The sequence below is a fragment of the Uranotaenia lowii genome, chromosome 3 (assembly GCF_029784155.1).
Source record: "Uranotaenia lowii strain MFRU-FL chromosome 3, ASM2978415v1, whole genome shotgun sequence".
NCBI lineage: Eukaryota > Metazoa > Arthropoda > Insecta > Diptera > Culicidae > Uranotaenia > Uranotaenia lowii.
The window spans coordinates 306875942-306902594 of NC_073693.1; the positions used below are offsets into that span (position 1 = coordinate 306875942).

A 26653-nucleotide genomic window follows, 5' to 3' on the forward strand; every position below is an offset into this window, starting at 1 on the left:
TTTGGTTTGCTCAAGATCTCGCTAGCCAAAGCCCTCATATTCTTCATGGCATTCGAACGTTTTACCTGGAGGAAACATTTCTATGGAAGTTTTTGCTACTCATTTTCCGGTGCTCTAAGACCAAATTTATGAACAGAAGTTGATGGAAAAAGAAATCAATAGCATTTTCATGATCAACATAACAAAACTGTTTTGTTTGGTTAGGTCAGTAATCTCGCTGTTACAAAACAAATGTCACGAATTGAAATGCTACAAATAACGTCCAGGTGGTATCGTATTTTTTTTTGTTTCGATTATAGTCGTTTTAACACCTTTATGTCATTCGCGACTTATATTAACGATGCAGTTGGCGGACAGGCATTGAAAAACTTATCCGATACAACTGTGATCGATGTTTTCTCTTAGGCTCTCATTATTCACTAGTAACTATGAGACAGTCCATAAAACAGTCTCCATGATTGAGTGTATACGTACGTACCAGTTTTTGATAAAAAAAAAATCGGAACATTTTAATAAAAAAATGGAATTGAAGCTAGCTGAATAACTTCAACGGAAGACTTACAAACTTTTTTTCCATAGGAAAAAAAACTACGATTCAAATAAAAAGCTATTTTTGCCGACATTTCTCAGTCAATGGAATCAAAAAATATAACCCTAATTTTAGCAATAGGAAGGACAATCAGTAAATTTAGCACTCTCAATGGGTTGTTCGTGTCCACTTTCAGCACAACATGTAGAAAAAAATAAATCAAAGCTAGACAATTGGTTGATAAAACTCCCTGGTGTATCAAACGCAAGGTTACAAATGCGCCATAATAACAGACGGCAGTGCAACCAACAGCACTCTGTATCATCGAAAGTGCAGCAAGCAGCAAATGAAAGTATCTAAAAATAATCTAAATTTATTACAAGCGAATCTCCGACAACGCCGCCGAAGCCACCAGGCCAGAGACGTCTCTCCGTGGCGTGATTCTCAAGCTCGAATGTTTCAAGAATCATTCCACCGTCTATCTAACCGTGGTAAGGAACCGAAACAAAAAAGGGAGAGTGAGAGATCGCCATTGCCAACAACGGCGGTAGAGCTTCAAATGACCTTGCATACACATTTACGCCCATCCGTAACAATTCTGGTGCACCTTCAAATCAACGGGAAATGTTGTAATCCATTTCAATGAATGCAGGCACTTGGGCGGAAGGAAAATAACACAATTTCCTTCGGCAGCAATCTTCTTGGTCCCGAGTGAGACCTGCTGTTTTTCATTGATCCGCCCGGAGCTCTAGAATGTGGGTGGCGATACGAGGGGATATGGTGTGCCAGATTGAATTACGTGCCTGCCCAGATTGAGCTTCGAGCAGAGGTTTCACAAAAAAAATCTAAGGAATACAATTTTTCCTGAGGATAATAACAATCACTAAACTTTTTGCCCTGCTTTGCTAATTGGATCAGCACTTTAAAGCAAACAAAATCAAACTAGAAAGAAAAATCAACGTTATCCTAGATCAACAAAACCTATAATAAAAAAAGTCCTTAAAAATCACCCCACGGCATTCAAACGTTGGCCCATTGCCATCGCGACAGGACCCGGGAAAAAATACTTTTATAAACGCTGAGCTGACTGGAATGCATCAACCCAACCACCACCTACCTTTTCGATGTTGTACTTCTCCAGGGCTTGCGTCGCACAGTCGACGGCATCCTGCTGCATCTCTTCGCCCATGTCGGCATTCTTGATCACTGCCTTGCGGTCGCTCATTTTACTGGCGTTGCTGTTCTGGTGCTGGTTGTTCGAAGAAGTTTTGTTGGGGGTGGCGCTGCGGCTGTTACGGTTCGATCTGCTTGGGGACGATGAAGCAGAAGGTGAGGACCTGAGGACGACAGAGAGGAGAGCGAAAACAAGGTCTCGTTAATTTTTGGGGGTCAATCGAAAGAATGTATCAGCTAGTTGGCAGCTATTATCCGGTTTTGATGCTATTCGTGTCAAAACGGTACACGATATCAATTATCAGAATCATATTCGATAATCGATTCCACATCAAACTGACTGTTTTCCGTGATTTTTGTGATAACGTGATCAGGAATTTTGAAGGAATAAAAAATTTTCAATCAAATTTCAGAATCAATGCACTTAAGGGGGGGTAGGGTCTAACGGGTATAAAAAAAACACCATTTTCACGATTTTTTTCTAGAGCTATCGTTCAAACAAATGTATTCAAAATTTTTGCATTATACAAAGCATTGTTAAAAGAACATCTAGTAATTTTTTCGTAGAAAAATATTGAAAAATGAGCCGGTGACGGAGCACATTCGAGGATGCCTTTTAGAAAACAGGATTTGTGGTGGACACTGTATCTCAGCACAGAATCATCTGAAGTCAAAAAATCAGAGCAAAATATTTTTAATAGATGTTTTTCTGGACCCCAACGTTTTTATTTAACTTAAAATTTTTTTTATGAAATTTGTTAGACCCTACCCCCCCCCCTTAAGATAGAACCCACGAATCGAAATAACAAATTAATAGGATAAAAGATTAATCAGAATAAAAGAACACTGAAAAGGAATGGACTTTGATAGATAGATAGATATGATAGATTCAACTGTAATTGTATAATTGATTCAACTATACATATGATAGATTCAAATATAATTGTATGATTGACCTTACACAACAAACTATCAATATATTAACGCGCCAGCACTAAATATTACTTCGGAAGTTCGTACTGCCGACAAAGAAAAGTGAAGTACTAGATTGTCGGAAGTCTGTGTTTTGTTGCCAGTTCACCAGCGGCGTTTCTAAATTTTTTATTAAAATTCACAGTAATAGATTCAAATATAGTGGTATCATTGATTGAACTATAGCTAAGATAGATTCAAATACAATTGCATGATTGATTTTAGACATTCAACTCCAAATATCATGAATTCTACTATACTTTTATGATTGCATGCATATGGTTAATTCTAGTAATAGTTTAACAAAACTATGCAACACAATCCGTGGAATCAGGAGAAGGGGTTTTTGCCATGAGACCCCAATATAAAAAAAACGGAACCGGAAATCGACTGGTGGAAACCAAGTGTCCAGTCGATTTCTGTTTGTCTGTCTGTCTGTTTGTTCCTTATAGACTCGAAAATTACTGAACCGATTTGCGTGAAACTTGCCAAATGGGGGTATTGGAGGCCGGAGAAGGTTCCTATAATAGTTTGGGAGCGCTGCCTATCTTTGGAAGGGAGGAGGAAGTCTCTCAAATAACAATATAAGTTTTTATAACTCGAGAACTGATCATGCAAATGGAACCAAATTTAGCAAGGGAGTGTATTTCGGTACGAGAAATGTTTCTATGACTGTTTGGTACTCCTCCCTCCTTCCAATGTGGAAATAGGAAGCAAAAGGGGGGGCTCCCATACATTTTTTCGCACAATTCGAGAATTAATCAATCAAACGGAATAAAATTTGGCATGCGAGGGTACATGGGTAGGAAGAATATTTTAAAGATGGTTTGAGACTCCTCCTCCCTTCCAGTGTGGAGATAGAAAAGAGGGAGGGGGCTCTCATACGACTTTTTGCAAAATTCGAGAACTAATGAAGCAAATGGAACTAATTTTAACATAGGTAGTTATTTGGGTACGAGAAATGTTTCTATGATTCTCTGTGGCTCCACCCTCTTCCGACTGGGGAAATAATATTGAGGTCATTTGCATTATTCGATAACTAATCATGCAAATAAATCCAAATTTCACATAGGAAGGTAGAAGGCTACAAATCAAGTTTCTACGATGTTTGAGACCTATCTTTCCTTCCACTGGGGGGACAAGAAGGGGAGCGGGTTCTACCTTTTATGCAGTACTCGAGAACTAATCGAATAAAAAACCAAATTTATCATGGAAGTATATTTGAGTAAAAGAAATGTTTTTTTTTTTTTTTTTGTTTCGAGACCCTTCCCTCTCTTCAATGGGAAGATGAGAAGGAGGAGGGATGTTGTCATACAATATTTTTGATCACTCGAAAACTTATTTAAATAATATAGCAGAGGGTATTTGAGTAGAATTTTTTCTATGATTGTTCAGGCCTTCTTCCTCCTTTCACTGATTCGATAGAAAGAAGAAGGGGAGCTCCCATACATTTTTTTAATAGCTCGAGTGCTATTCTAGCAGATGGAAAAATTGGAAAGCAGATGGTAACAAATTGGAACGTTTGTTTTGATGAGCTCAAGAGCTCATCAAATAAATTTAACAAAATTTTACAGGGGAGAGTATTAGGGTACGAGTAATGATTCTATGGTTATTCAAAAAAAAAACCTTTTCACCTTCCAGTGCACAGTGGTCCGAAAGTACAAAAAGTGAAACTTTTTTCCTAGTGCCTGTTCTTTTATTTTATTTCTTAAGTGTTTTCAGAACATTTGCTCCCTCAAACATGTTTCATAACTTGAAAGCATAAAAAATTAGTCAAAATCTACTATGAAAAAAGTTATAGAGGTTTTGATTTAAAAGTTATTTGGAAGTTTCTTTAAAGTAGTTTTTTAAACTTAACCATAGTGAGATGAGGATTTACAACATGATAAAGTTGTTCCAAAAATTTGTTGGAGCATTCAAATCACACATTTTGCACAAGATTTAAACATTCTACGACGTTTCCTATTCAACTTATTGCAACTTTAAGTTTTATTTTTTCTCAACTTTACGAGCGTTTAGTTTCAAAAACGTGCAAGTGGATTTTTTAAACTAATAAATCACGTTGAAGCTTGAACTAAGTTCAACAAATTGGTGTTGGCGCCATTTGTTTTCACGCGCTTATATTTGAACACAACAAGCATATATTTGATGGGTTCAGCGTGTTTCCATACAAAAATTGATTTCCATGCGACGCAGGTGCTACGCAGAACGAAGGCAGAAGAATGTTTTTATCTATAGCAATTCGTGGAGACTTCCCACATTGCAAGGGGGAAAGGAAAATAAAAACGAGTTTTAAATATCAAATTTAAAACAAACAATTTTAGATCCAGTTTAAAAAAAAAAACAAATCAGAGAATCTTACCTTCTTTGTATTCCAATAATAATAACAGGCCGCCGACCGTGGCCTAGAGGATAGCGTTCAAGTCTTCTAAGTCAGAGGTCAAGTCTTAGACACGGCAAACACAGTACTCTTTCTGTGGGTTGGTGGTGTTAGCATTAGTAAAATGCTAGCCATTATATCCTTGAAAGATGTACTCTTAGTCTTAAGTTGAATTTAGATCTCTTCAAAGAAACATGAAGTTTCACTGAGATTCTATATGTAAAAAAAAAATTTGATATGAAAGCATTCATTTTACAATATCGACAATTTATTTATTATTAGAGTTTATTACTTTCAATACTTTGTACATTTTCGGCATGTTTTGTGAAACAACATACTTCCAATGATGTTTCATAGAAAATGCCGAAAATCAGTGAAAATCCTTCAGACTCTTAACAAATATCACAAAAAATAATACGAAATATTAATATTTTACCAATATTACTGTCTGTCTTGAGATTGCTTACCACATCATGTGTGAGCAACAAATGAATTATTCGACATCTACAAAACGGAGAGGGGCGGCAACACAACATCTGAAAACGGGTCCCATAAATTGTGCAATTTCTCGTGATAAACCATAATCGGTGTTTTGCGAACCGCTTTGTGACACTCTGATGGCACTTTCCCCTTTGAACTCAACCATCCATTAACAGCAAGCTCTCTAGTTGGTAGCCTTAGTATCATCGTCATCGTCTTCGATGAAAATTCCGACGTTGGCACATGCTGTCGTCTAAAGTGTCTAGCAGAAGTTTGTTGGGTACCCCAGAAACCTAGTTTTCCGGACGCCAAAAAGTTACCATCAAACCAACAGCATGTACCGGCAGCTCTCGTCGACTGATACTGAGAAGCATCATCGTCAGGCCATCATCACATCATCCACAAGTTTGAAGACTCGCTGCTGCTGGTTGGCTTCTTAGATGCACCACCAGTGAGATTCTCACTGTAAGAAGGTGAAATGTATAGTCTCCTTATATCAAAAACCTTGTGAGACGATAGATGCTCTACTCTATGGTACCGGATGGTACGAAAAATTTATCGGAACGAACGCCGCCGCCTTGTTCATTTGATTGGTGCGTAAGCTGGTGGTAATCAACGAGAGCAAGGTGGAAAATCATTTAAAAGCCTAATGGTGAAATATGGTTCCGCTTGGCAGCAACAAGCCCGTTTTGCTCCCACGGCTTTAAAGGCAGCGAGAAGACAGTCTTTGGGAAAGCCCGAACGTAAAATGATAAGAAACATTGCTTGGAAAGGAGCGTAATTGGGAGGTCGCAAATCTTTCAAATTGTTTTGGTGTAATGAAAAATTAAGTTTAAAAAATGTTTAGCATGTTTCACAATGTTAGTTTTTATAACGATTGTAACATAATAATAAATCTCTGAAAATTAGTCGCTTATTGAAGCGGTGTCTAGAGCAACTGTTTATTAAGTTGTGCAGACAAAAAACGTGTTCTATAGGGTGTCGCATTATGTCTAAGCACGATTTTGATACAACCCGGTTCATTCCGGATGACGTTTAAACAGTTGATTTCTGGGTGTTGTTGTTCACAGTTTAACTTAAAAATCAGTGTATCGTGAGCTCCAGTTTTCATCATTTTCGTGGAAATAAGAAGCATTTTCCCGGAAAAGCGCAAGAATCGTGCACAAATAGTACTCCATCCCGAACATTTCGCTGAGTCAGTTGGCGAAAATGGAAGAAGTAAGCATTGAAGCGGTCTGGTATTCGATTCGGAAGTATGGAAAGTAAAACAGCTTGTGGACAAAAAAATCTGGGTGGAAACCGGGTACGGTGGACAAAATTTTGGACCGGAATGTTATGTGTGCTTGCTCCAGTGAGAAAACAGTCTCAGTTGGAAAATCGGTGTGCGTTATCATTGACGACGAAACGTATTGCAAATTTGACTGCAAAACGCTTCCGGGTACCAGTATTTCACTGTAAGAGATGGCCAAAGTATTGACGAGAAGTGGACATCAATTTTTACGGAAAAATTCGATAAAAAGCTATGGCAGGCCTTATGTAAGTGTGGCATGCTTTCCGGGCCGTAACGCTGTTTACGTCCGAATGTGCCTGAACCGTTGTCTGCTGCCCATGATCCGCAATCATGGTCGTTTATCATGGCATGGCATCATGGCAATCATGGCATGTTTAGGCCGGATTCGGCACCAGTTCACTACTCAAAAAATAAGACACCTTGGTACGAATCCAACTAAGTCCAGATCGTACCAAAGGAGATGAATCCGCAAAACTGTTCTCAAGCAAGATCGAATGAAGTTTTCCGAACCCTTACCAAATCGTATTCGAGAAAACCCGTACTAAATCGTAATCAAGAAAACATGTGAAACCTGCAGATACTATCGAAAACTTAGCAAAATACTGGAAAAAGTGGCTAAAATCATCGCAAATCGGACTGTGCTGAAGCTAATGAGCAGTCTTAGATCAAAAATTCGATCACTAGCCTACGATTGATCTATTTCTTTTATTGATCACTGTAAAAGAAGATTATAGAGAGAGAGCGTAAAAGAGAAAATAAAATTGCTCCTTAGTTGTGTTTATACTGTTCATTTTAAATAGTGCTTAGACATAATGGGACACCCTATATTCAAACTTTCACTGAGATGAACTACAATGAAAATAAAATTTCACATTTTAAGGCCAAATATATTAAAATTATCAAAGTTGAAATTGATAAAAAAAAATTTTTAAATTAAAAAAAAACACTGTCATAAAGGTGCAAAGGTGCCAGGTGTCCTGATTTTTCAGGATTTGTCCTGATTTTCGAGAGACCAACCTGATTTTAAAACGCTTGAGGTGTCCTGATTTTTGAAAATTGGTTTGTATCCCAGTAAACATAAAATCGCATTAAAAATGATAACTCAAGTCTTTTAAAACGATAATGTGAATCGTAATTCCAACTAACGCAAGTAAAAGGTCGTAAAAATCGTTACTCGAAGTCGGATTAAATGGTTTAAATCGGATATGATAAAAAAGCCGCCATGTTTGCAGATTTTGAAGACGATTCAGTTAATTTTTTTCTCCCGCGTGGGTCAAGTGAGAGAACAGCCTTGTTGTTCTCTCTGCGACCAGCAGCGAACAGATTGCTAAAAATCACATAAAGTATTTGCAAGAATTGTCCAATGACAGAATATTGTCGCTGGCAAGGGTTCGCATGCGTTGAGAGAGAAAACTTGTTCTCTCTTGCATTCTCTCAGTATGTATGAATAAGGTGTCGAATATCGTCCAATTCGTATACTCTTATCGCTTTAGCCAATATTCGAAAATATGTAGGTAAATGGTAGGTAAATGCTGTTTTTTCGAGTTCCATACGATCATTCTATAGTGTATATGAAACGTATAACACAGTTGTTGAAAAATATACCTACGAAAATGTTTGCTGGGAACTGTTCTGATTTTCAAAAAATATCTAAATTATAACTGAATTTAGAGTTAAATGATGGGATCATCAAACGAATCTGCAATTAAATAGTTTAACCGATGATAATCTTTGATTCAGATGATATTTAAATGGTGCTTTTATATTAACTGCAGGGTTTTTTATATTAACTGACGAAGTTCTGCTCATTTCAGTTACATAAATTAAGGCGTTTTCAGTACATGTATTTCGCTTTTGTTTGTGCAATCTAAGCCTAACTGCATCTAATTTCCATTAGTTTAATAGTGTCCTGAAAACTTCAGATTTTTTCCAACACGGTGTCCTGATTTTTGACGAAAACCACCTGGCCCCTCTGTGTGTTCTTTATAAACACTTTTTTTTCAAAATCAGGGAACTGATGAAATAAAAATCAGGCAATATCAGGCTATGTTATAGTAACTGAAATTTCGTTCAAAGTGATGACCTTTTTTCGGTCATCACTCCAAATTTTCACTCTAATGTGTGTTGTGAGCCTACTTGGATGAAAAATTTGACGGAATAAAAGCAATCGAAAGATTCCTTTTAATTCCCTTTTTTAAAATAAGAATTAAAGGGAATCTTTCGATTGCTTTGATTCAGCCAGGCAAAATTAGGCATGTTTTCAAAAATCTGGGAAATTCAATGGCTTATCAGGTTATCAGGCTGAGCCTCGAAAAATCAGGCAAATCCTGAAAAATCAGGCACATTGGCATCTCTGATACCAAATGTTGTCAACCAGGTTTTCAGGATTTATTGAATTTCCCTGATTTTTGAGAATATGTCTAATTTTTGCAAATGCGATGAAAAATAGGTAGTAAGGAACTGGAAAAGGTAACACTGCTGACGTGAAAGAGTGAAAATGTGGAGCGACGAGCAAAAAAAATCATTACTTTGAGCGAAATTCCCGTTACTTTGACGTAGCCTGATTTTTAGTTCACCAGTTCCCTGATTTTTGAAAAAGTTGGCAACCCTGCGTACACCGCATCACCGCGCAACCAAGCAACTTGCAGACATGTCACAATCTTCGGAAATGATTCTTTCTGCTCGGCTCAAGGGATTTCATCTTCGGACTTGCAAGTGATCCTAACTTCGAAAAATAGTTTAATTTTCTCGGGACGTGAAGTCAAAGGATTTTATCGCACGACTGACTTTTACTTGCTAACACGTTCGACGTTATGTTCGCTGGGGAGAAAGAATCATTTTGCAACTTTGCAAGATGATTCTTTCGTGCCTGACGTCGGACTGTTAGAATCGGCTAACGTCATGCGCTGCATGCTACATGAAGAGATCTCTTTGCATCTCTGGTTAGAATTAAATAAATTTACCTTTGGATAATACTTCCTTAAAAACTGTTTTATCACAAAATAAAGATGTTATTAACATTATTCAACTTTTTCAATAAGTTTTTAATTGGAGTTTATTTCGAGCATACATAGCCTTTATATCCAAATTAAAAAAAAATATTTTAGAGTCTTCTTCTGAATACATTGCCGGACAAAAGTTTGGGATCATCCCCTCAGAAACTTGCTAAATTTGTTCGGTCACATCTCAGCCATCTTATCACATATTGCATATCGTTTGATCTCATTCGAAATATCATGAGCAAGAGCTTCTTTGTATTTTTTTTTAGTTGGTAACCAAAAAACGCGACACAACTGTGTGGAATCGATGGGGAATGGTTGAAAGATGAAATTCCAGCCGGACTCGTTCCTTAAAACGTTTCATAAGACATCTGACATTCTGCCGATTCCAATTTCCAATATAGATATTATAATTAGAGTATAATTTGTGAAAATTGATTTAGTAGTATTGAAAGTGTTCTATTCGTAAATCTGAATATGGAAAATCGTTACTCCTCAATTCATCCATTCCTGAGATATCGCATCGAGAAGTGCCTTATATACCCCCTAATACAACAGAAGGAAGGCTGCAGAATGTTACTCATTTCGATCTACATTTTTTTTAAAGAAATTAGAAGTTAAATGTTGGTGCATCTTCGTTTTGAGGGACAGATTTACTTCATAGGAAATTACGCCGCTGTTCATCCATTTTACCGAAACGGAAGGTTCGCCGATACTTTCGCTTTCAACAATAAAACACGGTAGCAAGGTCGCTAGCTTGCTCCCGTGCGATACCGGTTCGGTTCCCATAGTATCTTATAGAGCTCGATGTGATACCGGGGGACATCAGAAACAAAAGTGAAAAATGAGTAAAAGACCAAATTACTTTTGCATGTTGTTGCTCAATTATGAATCATCTACTTCGGCGCGTGTTTTTTTTTGCTTCCCATCGAATCCCGGGAAATCCTGACGGTACCACACCGCCATCATCAGCACAACACTCGTTAAACGGTACAAGGCGCCTTTGAAAAATGGATAAATACGAGCATTCGTTTTCTTGTGTTGCTTGTCCTGTCTTGGAACCTAGATCCTGAAATAAGGATTCGCTTTTTCTTCGGAACATTGCACGTGTATCCACAGGTAGCAATGGGAACAGAGAAAGAGTTCAACCGGGACCGAGGTAACTTTTGTTGCTTTTTTTCCATCCAATTTTTTTTCAGCTGGCCCCAATAATGCCAAACGAAATTGGGTCAACCGCGAACGGTTGCCTGGAGGGAATCGATTCTTGAAAAATGGTCCAAGAACATGCCAACTATCCCGATGAAGGGAAGTAAATTAGGTTGTCTATTTTTCGGCTTTGGGGATCCTAATTGGGACCAGTTTAAGTTTGATCTAATAGAGAGTGCAGTGCATAACAGAGATAAGTCGACTGAATCAAAGCATTCGGAAGATTCATTTTAACTCAACCACGGTAAAAGAAAAGTAAAGATACCGGTAATTCTATAGCAAATAACTATCTTCTTACTTCTTACTATCTATCAAAGACGGGTCTTCAGATTAAAGCGAAATTCGGTTTCCGAAATGGAAGTTGTATGGAACATTTTAAATTTTTCAAGGTTTCAATAGGGTAAGTACAGTTTTTTTTTATTTGATCATTGAGATTTTAACATTTGTGGTGTCATTCATATCTCATTTTAATTTTGTTAGCAGGTGGAAGGATTTTCGGTGTTCAGTCAGTTCCATAATACCTTCTGTTTTCATTCCGACGTTCCGTTCTTTATTTGTACTTTTTAACAGGAAAAAAAGTGATTCCTTGTCTGGAAGATCATTAGATCATTAGTCATCAATTCCAGGGCTAGAAACGACGATGAGGCAAAAAAGTAGAGCAAATTAGTTACTTTTAAATCAAATAAGGGAAAAATATGTGACCACATCAAATAAAAAATTACATCAATCAAAATATGTGACCACATCAAATAAAACATTACATCACTAGGGACTTCAAAAATAACAACCAGAAGATTAAATGATCAATTTGTCAGTTCTGTTTATTTTAAAAACAGTTTTTTTTTACAAAGATTCATAAGCTCCTGGAAAACGAAAAAAAATATTGTTTATCGCATGACACATGGCATCAGACTGAGTCAATTTGAGTCATTATTTGATTTTTCAGGTCTTGAGGTTTTAGTTCAACAAAAAGTTTAAGTTAAAAACTCATCCATATTTTAAAAAAAAATTATAGTAATGCATTCATGAGTCAATCTCATCAGGTTATTACAGATTTTCTTTAACTCAGAAAAAGAGCATTATAGTTATTTCTATTCTGAAACCGAGCTATCTGCCAATTTAAAATTCTTCCAATGAAATTTTCTGCTGAAAAACTTTGTCGAAGAATTTATCATAGTATCTTTTAGTTGCAAGAATTAAAACAAAATATGTTTTACCTTAGGATCGGAGAAGTTCATGAAAACTTTTTAAAGCAAATAAATTCAGAAGAATTGGAAAACTCAAATAAATTTTCGAAAAATTTAAGACTTGAGATATTTTTTTCTAATTACATATGTAAATTGTGAATAATAAATTTCAAAACTGTATTGAAATGCTCTATGTATGTGGTAAAACGTCCATGCTAAAAATACTCGACTGGAATTTACGAAGCAAAAATATATGAGACTTTTAAGAAAACCTTTTAAAACAATTGACTATATATTGAAAAAAAAACAAAATATTGTATCTTAAAAAAAATATGTAACAATTCATTCTCTTGAACATTAAATTCCACATTTTAAAGTATAAACTCGTAATCTTTTATTTCAAATATGACAAAAAGTCTACTATTTAAACACAAAGTAGTCTTCCGAATATCAATCATTTTCACCGAGTCATGCTTGACTACATTCAGAGCCAAAAAATCAAAGCAGTCAAATTTTCCTTCTTCAACCAAATCATACAAACAATCATGCATGACAACGACGCTTCCGTATTTGAAACACTTTTGCGATACATGATGAGGTAAAAAAAGGACGCAGACTATCAGCAACGAACGTCTCTATGCTGATTTCTTTCCCTTGACGACTTTCAAGCTTTAGGATCATAACTGATATGTATCAGTTCTGAGCGATCTATGTAGGCTATCAGATGATTTTTTATTTTTCGCTTTGCCTAGAAGAACAAAAACATGACTAGGTAACCGCAATGAACTGTCCAGCATGTGCTACAGCTTTTTTGAACATGTAGTCCTGGTATTTATTCAGATTTTTCCTTTTGAAACATTAATGATCGTCTATCAATAACGAGCATTATCAACAATGATGCGAGGATAGACGTTCGGGAATGATTGAGGGAGCGACGTTCAAAATGTATCACCAAGTATGTCGATCACCGTCGATTAGCCACGTGACGAATAGCAACGGTAGCCTCCGATGGGGCATGGTTTATCTTCTTGTATCAAGTTAGTGTTGATTTTCGACATATATTCAATGGGTACTTTTACCACGTGCGTATCACAGCACTCTGAGGAAGCATCATTCTGGCTAGAAACCATTCCTGATTGCTTTTCTTGAGCGATTTTCCAACCATTGACACAAAGAAATTAAAAACTTCATATATTTCAGTTTTAAAGATGATTTAAAAAAAAAACAATGCAAAGTGTGATAGAGCTTCATTGAATAAGACGAAAAATAAACGTTGATAAAAACACGTTATTATGAAAGAAATTGAGTCCTAAAAATACGAATAATCGAGTCAGTGGATAGTTCCGGATGTGTTAAAAATATTAAAAATAGTGACTTTAGTGACTGTAGGATCGCCTCTCGATGATAAGTGTTGTGATTGTCTACATGAATAACAAATATAAGTTTATGTATAATCAAAGACGGCATTGGAAAAGAGGAAGTAAGTGATTTGACAGTTTAGGAGTGAAAACGTGGAAATTAGAAGCTGAGTGTTTGATAGAAGAATAAACGTTTCCAAATCGGGAAATGATTTAACTGGACTCTACAAATTGGCGACGAGGATGGGATGTGAAAACGTTGATGATTTACTGATACGAATCTTCCACCCAAAGAAATCAGATTTGTTTGATTTTTCCCTAGGTGGTAGCTGTACCTGTACCGGCAGTTGCAGTACACATTATGTTTAATTCCTCGCAACCTGTTGTGAACTACAAATTGGTAATTGTGAAAACAATGCGAATATCTCGAGGGATTTTTATGATTGAATGTCAGTTCCATGGGATGAGATTACATCCTTAGTAAGTATATTGAAAGTAAAGCTCCTTGTGTGAACACAAGTTGTTTGCGTGAGCGCAAATCGCCTGTTGCGAAATTCCTTGTGTGAGCACAAGTTGTTTGGGTGAGCCCAAATCATGCCCTGTAGCGGAGTTCCTCGTGTGAGCACAAGTTGTTTGCGTGAGCGCAAATCATGTGCTGTTTGGAAGTTCCTTGTGAGAGCACAAGTTGTTTGGGTGAGCGCAAACTATTTCCTGCTGCGAAAAAATTGCGTGAGCGCAGATGAGATGCCGCTAGATGCGTGAGCGCATATATGGGTGATGTTTGCGTGAGTGCAAACGGGGAGACGAGTTCTTCAAATTGTTTTTGCGTGAGCGCAAAGAGCTATATGAGCAAGCACATTTTGAAATATATCTGGTGATTATGTGTGGGCATTAAAATGCATGTGTGGGCACATGAAAATGACATTTATCTAATACCGTATTTGTTTATACCGAGTGTTGCATTGGTGCACTACTAGGTGCTGTCAAATTGTTTGTTTATTCGGACGGTGTTGCACTGGTTTTGACCTGGTGTTGCACTGCCATCGGGCGGTAGTGTCAGTGTTGCGAGAGAGCGTGTGAGTGAATGAGGTAGCAATACACAGGCGACGATTTGTGTTTGTTTTTGTCGGGTACGGTGGAAAACTGATCGAGGGGAGAAAACAAATACGGTATAAGATATGTTACGCGAAATTTGAGAATTCCTTTGCTCAAATCGGAGAAACAGATCTTTTCAAAAGAAAAAAAGGAAAGAATAGTGTAAATGCTAGCTGAAATCTAGTGTAAGCTCGCAGAAGTTGGAAGAAACGTGATCAGTACTCCTGTAAAAGTGACTCATTTGATAAATGCTCGATGAATATGGCATTGTATTGTTGAATATACAGAGAATTTAACTACAGCGATCCATGATGATCATAAAGTACATTTTATTACAAAATACAGCCCATTTAATAGGAACCAATGTATTTCTATGTTTACGTAGAACATTGGTCTTAAAAAAGTAAAGGGGGGATTGTAGGATCGCCTCTCGATGATAAGTGTTGTGATTGTCTACATGAATAACAAATATAAGTTTATGTATAATCAAAGACGGCATTGGAAAAGAGGAAGGAAGTGATTTGACAGTTTAGGAGTGAAAACGTGGAAATTAGAAGCTGAGTATTTGATAGAAGAATAAACGTTTCCAAATCGGGAAATGATTTAACTGGACTCTACAGTGACCAAATTTTTCAAAAAAAATATTGAGGAGTGACCAGCTTGAATAAAGGTACTATAAAGTGATCAACTTCTAACCCTGCAATTCGAATTCGCTATTGGGTTAATTGTACAACAAATAAAATTGTAATTTCGGTCCAAGGTATTTCGTGGAAAATTTAGACACCTCGATGATGCCTAGTTTTGTTATCAAATTTATTTCTGTATCAAATTTTGATTCCATTTTGCTCTGAATAAGCTTAATTTGAGAAATCGAAATTACAAATATTAAAAAAAACTAGCTGATTTTACCCGGCCTTGCTCGGGTTCGCATAAAATATAAATCAAAATGAGTCGTTTGACTTTTCAAAATTTTGGAAGCTTTATATTCGTCATAATTAAAAAAATTGGCGCATGTTTAGCCATGTAAAGTTTGTTAGTCTTTTAAAAGTTTTTTTTTTAGATTATTCACTGTGTTTATCGTTTCCATATTTAAGAAAAACTTATAGGTGTGAGGTTTGAATTTAAATGCATTCAAAATAATTTCTTTTGAATGCTTATTCATCCTATCACGAAAAACATTTTTTCCCCACCATTTTGAAGGAAGCTTGAATGGATTTGGCCTCATTTTTTTATCTTCAAATGATAATTTTTCTTAAATCTTTCCTTTCCCTCATCTAATAAAAATTCATCCCTCTTTTCAAAATGAACGATCTCCCTGTACAATGGAATATTTAAGTTTCTGTGCTTAGAAATTTCTAAAAAGACTTCCGAATCTGATTTTATGAGTACTTTTCCTTAAATGCTGAAAGTTCCACAAACAGTTTTTTAAAGTTATCAAAAACAAATCATCTCTAAACCTGAAGTTACCATTATAATGTTGAGAGAAAGGTTTCATTTAAATTAAATATCAATGTTTCTATTCTTGGGCTCAAACAACCCATCAATTTGGGTGAAGGGTTATCACTGTTAAAATTCTTAAATATCATGTGTTTGAATTCGCAGTACTAAACGGTTCTACCATAAGTTTTCTCAAAATTGGATGATAGAATTGAACACATTGATGACCAAAAATGATTCAAAAGTGACCAATTTAATTGAATTGTATAATTCTAAAAATCTCAGATTTGTTATATTTATTATCTTATCTATTTTCATCAAGATTTTTTTTTATATCTCATCTATTTTCTAATTCCCCGTTTAAGGGGGGAGTAGGGTCTAACGGGTAAAAAAACACCCTTTTCACGATTTTTTTTAGAGCTATCGTTCAAACAAATGTATTCAATTTTTTTGCATTATACAAAGCATTGTTAAAAGAACATTTAGTATTTTTTCGTAGAAAAATATTGAAAAATGAGCCGGTGACGGAGCACTTTCGATGATGCCTTTTAGAAAATAGGATTTGCGGTGGACACTGTATCTCAGCACAGAATCATCTGAAGTCAAAAAATCAGAGAAAAATATTTTATTAGATATTTTTCTGGACCCCAACGATTTTATTTAATTTAAAAAAAAATTATGAATTTTTTGTGGCAGTTTGAAGTAAAAACTACGATTTTTCAAGAAAAAATCCGCTACGATTTTTCAAGAAAAAAATTTTATCTGTAAAATCTCCCCAAAGTAAAAAAAACAAAAAAATAAAATCGTTGGGGTTTGGAATTTTATATGTACAAAACATGTTCCAAATTTGAAAAGAATCGGTGAAGTAGTTTTCAAATGACGATGTCCACTGACTTTAAAAATGTGCTTTCGAGAAAAACGCGTTTGAAGTTTCTGCTCTAGAATTCTTACAGTATTAGATAAGAGGAGATAAAAGCCTATAATTTCTACAGTTTTGCTTCGATTGACTTGAAAATTTGACATAACATTCTTAAAATGTTTTACAATAAGAAAATAAAAAAAAATCGATTTTTTGAAAGTGTTAGACCCTACTTCCCCCTTAGATTCCCCGACGGCTATCAACGCGTTGAAATCGAAGCATTCAACTTATAGATCAGAATCTTATTATTTTTCTTTCTTTGTGTGGGATTCCAAAAATATGTTAATTCTTAGATGCTAGAATTTATTAAAAAATGTTCATTCGTTTTTCAGCATTGATTCCTAATAGTTATTCAGCTGAAGAAGACAATTCATTGTTCACTGATCAGTTCACTGTACATTCTTGTAGTCTCTCAAATCCCCTTGGCGGCGGTAGAGAACACTTTGAAAACCACTACAATTGAAGTTAATATATTTCTTACAGGTTTATTGTATTTTTTAATGCAAAATGTAGACTCATTATTTCATCCAAATATATCCACGTGCTTTGAACAGTAGAAGGACAAAAAAAACCGCCAAAGTTTCACCTTTCAAATCCTTAATGCTCAGCAAGCTTTGATTTGCTGTCCAGTACACGTGAACTCTGAATGGTCGTTTCTAATGCCTGGCCCATGGAGATGGTGAAAAAAACCCGCCAAAGGAAACGAAAATTTGTTAGCAAAATGTGTGCCATGACTTTTGGTTTGTGTGAATAAAACCGAAAGTTGTATGGGAGGGTCCCTTTTCTTAGGTGGGAGGGGCTCATAACTATTACTAAAACCTTACCCTGGTTCAACTACATCTCTGTGCCAAATTTCAGGCTGATCGGTTCAGCGGTGTGGATTTCTATAAGGTGCATACAAACAAACAAACATATATAGTCCAACTCATCTTTATATATTAGATAATTTAAAAATAATTTAAAAATTTTGAACAATTTTTATAAAAATAATCATGAGAAGGTTTTTGAAAGTCTAAAATACAATTAACAAACGGCTGATGAAAAAAAATCCATTTTTTTTCTTGATACATATGTGTTGAGTGATTCCTGGATTTTGATCAAATTTGCCTGGATACTGCCCGAATTTTTGGTTGAAATTTAAAAATCAAATGCCCGAATTTTTCCAGGTTTTTAGATAAAATAGAAAGGATTTGTCCAGCCCGGGTACGTGCTGAAAAAATTCTGGCAACCTTACGATAAAACTCTCATCTTTCAAAATTTGTTTTTCGCTTTTGTCATCTCTCGGATATCTGATAAATTTTAGAAATTTCCATAAAATACTTTTTTTTGTGGCGTTTAAATAGCTCGGGGAGCTGACGCTGGAAATGAAAATTAGAGATAGTTTGGAGAAGTAAATTTGAAAGTTTAGAGTAGGCAGCGTAGAATAGTAAGCGATCATGAGACGTTGGTTAATCCATTATGCACTTCATTATATCCATTCCAGCTGGATATGGACAGAATGCAGTTCAAGATAACAAACCAACCCCTCCTGATACCAGTTGGAGGAAGGACAAGGGTGGGTTCGAGACTGGCCTCTACTTACTCCCCAAGCATCTCGGCAACTTATGGGATTCGAACTGAAAAGTTTTTCTTGCCGATACCGGGAATCGAACCCAGTACGCCTGGGTTACCAGACTCGCGCCAGCCTATCCACTATACCACATCAGCGCTGAGAAATTTCCATAAAATACTTTTTTTTTTTTTTTTGTGGCGTTTAAATAGCTGTGAGAAGCTGACGCTGAAAAGGAAATGTGGGTAGAGGGAATTTCCATAAAATACTTGAAACTTTATTTATTCTCTTTTGTTTTTTTTTTAATTTTTAAAGTCAGGGGGTGGGGGTTGACAAAAGAAGACATTGATATTTGTTTCGGACTAATAAAAAGAAATACAAGGTATGTACATCAAATACAAACCATATTCAAAAAACCTTATCGCTGACAGTAAAATGACGAAATTTGGAACAGTGATAAAAACAATTCGATTGAGTTTATCTACTTTGTTTCACGACACCACATTGTAGCCCCCCACATCTCCCTTCAACAGTTGTCGAGAACTCAACTTGGTCACACCACGTTCTACCTTACCCTAGCCTAGCATAGAACAAGCTTAGCGCAGCAAAGCACCAACTAGGAGATGGAATAGGCAAAACTTGCCCGACCATTTATGTGTGAGGTGAGAGCGCCAATAATTATGCCGGGCGGGAATGACCTTGAATGTTGTGGGAGGAGGATGCCATCCGAAAAGGATCAAACTTTCGATACCTACACACATACTTGCGTCCCCGAGTCTCTGGAGGACCTTTCTTGGGACGCACTGGGCAAACTTCCGAAAAGGAAATCCGACACGGTATCGAATCGCGAGCGGAGAAAAAAAAGCTTCGCGATGGTTCGAGCGTTTTCTTTGGCGTTAAGCCTTCAACCGAACAATGAAATCGATAAGTACCAGTGGAAAATTCCATGTTTAACCGGAAGTTCCTTCTTATTATGAGGAAGTGAGACGGATTTGTGGACCCTTACCTGCTCTCCTGGTGGCGGCAAATCCGTGGAACTTCCCGGGAAACACACTAAACCAGAAATATCACGGTGTCACACACGTCGGATCAACTCCGTACTTTTTGCGGTCGAAATCGGACACAACCTTCGAAAAACCGAAACTAACGAGCAAAAATTGACCCGATACCGGAAAATCGACGCCTGCTAAGTTATAATTTCAGTGAAAAAACCTGATTTTTCGCGGTACCCGCTTTTCCAAACTTTTTCGCCTGTGGCACGAGCTCTAGCACTTGCAAACTGATTGGACCCGATGTTAGCAACTGGATTTTTGGATGCGAACTCGCGAGGCAGTTTCTAGCAGGCGGTTTCTAGCGGCCGAATGTCGCGTGCAAAAACTTGAAAACATCAAAAACATACAAAAATGGATAGGGGAATCGGGCGCTGGAGTTCGACTAGGATGCTGGGCTCGGCCAGTTTTGGTCGAATGTTGTGCAACTTCGCCGAACATGGGCGGGCAATATCATGCGATGTGACATGTTTGTGTTTCCTCATTAGATGGGTTCAATACTTTGATTGGAAGAAATCTACCTACGGAATTTCCATTAAAAAGAGTTGAAAAAGGGTTGAACCACAAAAATTAAATGAAATCACAGAATATTCATAAATGGGATTGCGGTTTCTAAATTCTGTTTTAGTTAAAACAGTAGTTACTGGATTCTGAAAACCAATTTTCAACATTAATTTTGAATTTATCTCTCAAAAACTTTTATCGGTTATATTACACATTGCTGATCAAATACGAGAAATTTGGTTTTTCGCTTACTGCGAGTATGATGGACGTAGAAAGAAGCATGAGCAAAATGTTATAAATTTAATGTTCAAACATTGTTCTTCAAAATAAGCAGGGGTGTCAGGTGTCAGGTGTCCTGATTTTTCAGGATTTGTCCTTATTTTCGAGAGGTCGTTCTGATTTTTCAAAATCGCTTGATTTGTCCTGATTTTTGAAAAATGGCCAATACAATGTCCTGATTTGTCCTGATTTTTTAAAATATTTAAATAATTACTAAATCTATTGCTTAATGATGAGAACATCTAACAAATCTTTCATAAAATAGATTAACCATTGGTTCAAATGATATTAAAATGGTGTTTTTCGATTTTAACTGCATGCCAGCCAAGATTCTTCTCGTTTCATTTGAATAATTTGAGGCGTTTTCAGCACTTGTATTTCGCCTTTAGTTATGCAATTCAAGCAGAGCTGCATGTTATTTTCATCAATTTAGTGGTGTCACACTTTGGGCAGCTCATAGAATTCCAAACTTTGGTATTTCCCGGCTAAGATTCCCGTGCGGTCCCTTACTTGTCGAAATAATAAAAAGTTTTAAGCAATAATCGGTCTACTCACCAACGGATTTTGATTTTGATGTGCTCGGTAAAGGTTGCTTTAACGGTGTGGCTCATGTAGTCATATTTTGGAGCAATTCTGCTGCACGGGTCGGGAGCAAAAACTTAACAGGCTGACGTATCCGGTTCCGGTTAATGTCATTCGCATTACAATCTGTGAAAGAGGGAAATTAAGACGAATGATTGATTACGTCAAACGCGGCATGATACAACAGCAGGGTTAGATTCAACATTTGTATACCACAGCACATATTTGATTTCTATTTATTATTACGAATTGGCTAACAGATATCACCTACAAACTTTATATTTATTTTATTATCCTATACCAACACTTTTTAGTGCAAAAAATATTCGGAAAAGCCTCATTTTTTTTTAATTCAGTTACCTTTCTGGGGTAAAATGCAACGAAATGCAAATCAAAGTGAAACCTAATAAACCTTGTTTCCGTCTGCTGGATTATGATTGTTTTGCAAAACGCATATGTTAACATTAAATTTCATCCATCCAAACATGCATTTTCATGATTTCAACTAGTTTTCTAATAATATTTTTAACCCCTAAATGTATGCAACACAATCTAACAGTATATTGACTGAAAAATGTGAAATTTAGTCCAAACAAACCCGAATATTATTGCACTTGGTAACGGTTATGGCCTTTAAAGCATCACAAATGCAAACACTGGTAGATTTCATACATTTTTTTTTGTAGATTTTCCATTAAAAACAAAACTTTTTGCAAGTTACGAAGTTACCCCTTTTTCTGGGTAGGATGAAAATCGTATGATTTTCAGAAAATTAAAAATTAATGAAGAAAACGGTAGCTTTTCTGATTACGTGAATCAGATGTCCCATCAACCTTAAAACTTAAACTGAGATAATAATAATGTATAATGTTATTAAATTTTTATGAGAAACTAGCTGAAACAAGCTAATATTTGAGTGGAAAAATATCTTTGAAGATTGAATTTGAAGGTCAAAATTCACAATGATTTATATAAAAAGTTATCAAAAACCATAACTTCAGTGTTTGAATGAAAATTTCTACTCAGAATACCTATTCATTTTTATTGAGTTTTTTTTTTATTGAAGCTGAATCTGCGGAATTTATTTTAAATGATTTTTTAAACACTCAACGCTGAACCCAAGATTTCATTTATGAAGGAATTCTCTTTCAAGTTTGTTTTATTGGAAATCTTTGGAAACGACTTCTTGCATGCCTCTGATACATGGAAATGGACAAAATTGGCGCAACATAAAATATGCAACATATAGACTGTGACGTATTCGCGTGTATCACTAAAATTTTGCGCGCAGACGCAGTTACAGCTGAATACTGACAGTTTCATTCAATTTTACTTTGATTCGTCTGTTGTTCGATGGAAAAGCTTACAACCAAACCGGAATCATGATTGATCGATGAGCTTTGCTTTCTAGATACCCACTTTAGTATCCGTTTCTTGGGGATTTTTTTCGGCATTTGATTCAAACCTAGAAAAAACGTTTTACAAATGTTTTGTTTCAAATAACCTGCATTTCAATTCTTTGTGCAATTTATGTACATGCTGCACATATTTAAATAGTTAACTTCAAGCTTTAAAATTAATAAAATTTTGAACTAAACTGACTGCTTCTCAACAAATCACAATTCATTTCAAAGGAAAGTTACACCACGTTTTACAATAAATCACATGAAGATTTCAAATGAAAGTATATCTGATAAAAAAAAGTCTACTTTAAACGATTTTAAACATTAATCTCAACACTCAACACATACAGTTCTCTGTGATACAATGTCGATAGTTGAAAGGTTAGAATAGAATCAAACACCGAGAAAAGCTTCAAAGAGGATGTCTTTGGCAGGGAAACTCCGCATTACATATCATTTAAGATACTTCTCGTATGTTGAAAGCTTAGTTCCATACATTAAGGTGATACACGTACAAATAGCTCTCATATTTGAAGAGATAAGTAATTAAAACGCCTGCATTCATGCAAAAATGGAAGAATTGCATACTTTTTCATTAAAACGGTGGTTTACGAAAAAAAAAACTTATTCGCATTTGTATACTAATTTTTGCCGAAACCACCTACCAGCTTAACTTTTTTTTGAAAGAGAATGATTACAATAAAAAAAATATAGAAAACTAAATTTAAAATTATTTTCCTCCCATGTTTCGATTAGTCACCTGATTATGGATTGTACTTCACTATACAAGAGGCACAAGATCCATCGAAAAAATGATACACCGACATAATGTCCGCAGCTAAAAAAGGAACCTGTACTAAAACAATAAATTTTTATGAGCCAACCATCGAGAAAACAAACTTCCCTGTAGGTACCGCATCTCCTATGATGAAGAGACACGGAGACACTTTTATTGGCTGCCATTCAAAAACATAACACTGAAAGCTGTGCGAGAGTTGGCAAACGAAAGCTTCGAAAGATTTCCGGAGAAAAACGAAAAAGTAACCGTCTAGCCGTAGCTCCTGAATTTATGTAATAAATGGCTTAGCTTCAGCAGCTTTAGAACGAGTCTCAATTAAGGCGTTGATGCAACAATGCTGATACGTTACAAAACTTTAGGATCCGCATCGGGTTAAAAAAAAAAGTCTAAAACTCACCTTGAATGACTTAAAGACACTTCTAATGTTCTAAAGTGTGACTTTTCTTCTGCAAATGAACAGCAAATTATGACCATTCAATAGCATGGAGCATGGATGTGGCCGGATTGTTATCGATGTGTGGCAGCTTTTGTTTGTTTTAAACACGTGGTGGTTTTGGGACGAAACTTTTCCGGCTCCCGCCTGGTCGACAATTCCGGATCGAAATCTAGGGGCTCGGACACTTTTACTGCAGAGCGGATGACATAATGAATTATTTATGGTTTTATGAAGAGGGGGAATCTATGCTAAATTTGAAACAAAAGCATGTTGACTTGCTTGACTTCAATTGAGAATGTGGCTTTAAATTTCAGAATAATGATTCAAGACTCGGATGTTCGATTTCATGACTGAAAAAACAAACCTAGAATCTTCAATTTTATAATTAAACATTCAAACTTGGAAGCTCAGTTAAGGTTTCCGAATACAAACAAAAACAAAAAAAATTAATTGATTTTAAACATTCTAACGACAGCATAGCACATGTCATACGTCCTAACGGTTTAAGATTCTCTGAATTTCAATATTCAAATTACTCTCCGAAAACGCCGCTTCTCACTAACACAATCTGAAAAGAAACTCCCTGAGAGATTTCCACGGATCGGAACGCATCACAGTTGCGTTTCCTGCCGGTTCCACCACCTGATGCTCCACAGCGCCCTCTCTTTCACTTTCTCATGGAATCAAACCAACGCAACGACCGCATTCACCCGGCACAAACATTTCACACTATACAGTTTGGTCATCTATCTATGGAACCACGTGCTGATATACGCCTGTATATAGGCACTCCCGTTTGAAGAGCCAGCAGCAGTGACACGAACCCTCTAGCACGGAACGAACCACTTGAAAGCTAGATTGCGGAATCAACCCATCAACCTCACAAACAAGTTATAAACAGAAGTGAGCCGAGCAAAAAAAAACCAATAATAATAACAACATAAACGCGAGCGAGAGTCAACCGAGAAAGATGCTCTTCCTTCCTTCGCTTTATTAAGTTTGTTGGTTCGTTGGTTCGCCTGAAGATATGCATGCATTTGTATACATCGCATTTTTCGTGATTTTCACGGCCGCGCAAACTTGCACTATATATACATATAGCAATCGAAACTAGCAGCAGACCAAACACCCTTCGTCGTCTGCTGCTGCTGTGCAAAATTCCAATAGATGTGATCCCGTAGAGCTAACTATAGAACTCGTTATAGAATCACTTTGGCCATTCGCTCGCACATCCCATCGTCTTCTTCGTCGGAACCATCGATTAAGTATACTTCTCCGCCGTGTGCCTTCCTTCCCCGTTATGAATATCTAATAATAAAATCGTGCATCAACGGAACTACTGCAGAAAGTAAGTATAGCGCCTGAATGTAGATACCGGACACACGGTTTAACTGCAGGGCAGCAGCAACTTTATGACATCTCCCGCTGGATGGTCTTTCGCTATGAAAAGTTTTTCTTCAACAAAGAACTTTTTTTCGGTCAACGTAATTTGTCACTGTGAAAATTTGTTTATATCACGGTATCGAATGATTTTAAATTGAAGTGTGTGCTAAACCAAAAAATCAGTGCAAAAATGTCACCACAAGTCTATATTTCATTCCGAAAAACATAACGAAGGGTCGCGTGACGGACTACCGAACAGAACTCGGTACGGGGTCGAAATATTCTCCTCACAGTATACCTACACTTTAATAGTAGCGAACGTTGTGTATCTACAATTCGCACTCCGATTTCCACGGAACGGAACCGAAAACTGCGAGATCAGCACCCATGTGATGAGGATGATGCGAGTACTAGCAGAGCATCATAAAGGACGTTCAGTTCAGTCTCGAGAATCAGAAGAATATGTAGCATTCAGAGAACCAACTGTTTATATGTGTGGGCTATGCTCCACTACTACTAACAAAAAACGGCAGCGACTATTTTGTTTTGAAACTGTGTGATTGCACTCCGAGCTTGGCTGGATTTAATTTTTGGATAAACAGTTAATTTTTGTAAAGAAAATAACTTCAGGACTCCAACGTTTTAATTATCATTTATTCTAACACCATCATTTTATCATTAACAATGTAGGGAAGAATGCCACGAAGTGGTAAATTCCTGGCAAAAAAAATTCATTGTTATATGTGGAAGTCTCAATCCTTTTTGACTGTTTAATAAACAGAAATCTCAATCAACTTTTCTCCTAAAAGAAGTATGAATCTGCTTTTGCCTGATAAAAAGCACAAGTTTCAATCCATCGCGCCATTTCAGACCAGCAGAAGTATCAGACAGTTCTGATTTGTCACACGCTAATCAATAGATGTCTCAATCTACACTCTAATTCTCCGTGACTCAGATTTGAAGGAAAACAATTCAAAATGCGCCAAAACTGGGAAAACTCAAATTTTGATTATAACGGCACAACTCAAATATGAATAATAAGGGTTTTCGCGATTTCTGAGTTGTTTTTAATCAGGCATTTCTAAAGAGCGTCTGAACGGTCTGAGCCAAAACAACTCAGAATTTTATAAAATTTTCACACGGTTTCGAAAGGGCTTATATTTTTTTAATAAAAAAAGTGAATTTCGGATCGAATTAAATAAATTTAAACAGCTTCATGCTTCATGAAAATAATTTTATTTACCGTCGCCTTTTTTCTCATCGATATTAGAGAGTGGCAACCAGCATTTTTTGCTGTTGACGAGTACACTGCAAAAAATCCACATATTGGGGATATGTGTTAGCCTTATAGATTTTTTCAATTTGATTCCCATTTGAAAATAACGTGTCCACACATATAGAATTCAATATTATGACTTTTATATGCGTCACATAAAGGTTATGAAATCCCACACATAAATACTATAAGCCTACATTGCTCTCAAATATCTGCCTACATCTAGGCGTTTAAGTGCTTGCCTAGTCGATTTATTTTGTTCGAATAAGTTTTCGGAGGGAAATTAAAAATTGTGAGGTGCTGACTCGAAACATTTTTGAAATATTTATTTTTATTACAAAGAAATATAAAAATGCTAAGCCTTATA

The 26653-nt window shown here is 36.3% G+C and overlaps 1 protein-coding gene across 3 annotated transcripts in view; it reads right to left on the reverse strand.

The window, feature by feature from the left end:
- Positions 1-25397, reverse strand: part of LOC129750894 (dynein light chain 1, cytoplasmic) — a 109985-nt gene extending 84588 nt beyond the window's left edge. Inside the window, exons 1-3 of one of the 3 annotated variants that reach the window (XM_055746047.1) lie at positions 25313-25397; positions 20963-21115; positions 1647-1866 (exon numbers count right to left, since the gene is read on the reverse strand). In XM_055746047.1, coding sequence (XP_055602022.1) covers positions 1647-1866; positions 20963-21018 — 276 coding nt within the window. In that variant the 5' untranslated portion in view covers positions 21019-21115; positions 25313-25397. Of the gene's footprint in view, positions 1-1646; positions 1867-19581; positions 19894-20962; positions 21116-23588; positions 23799-25312 lie in introns of those variants that run through there. The other 2 variants (XM_055746046.1, XM_055746048.1) reach the window with 2 other exon arrangements.
- Between the last annotated feature and the right edge of the window lie 1256 nt (positions 25398-26653).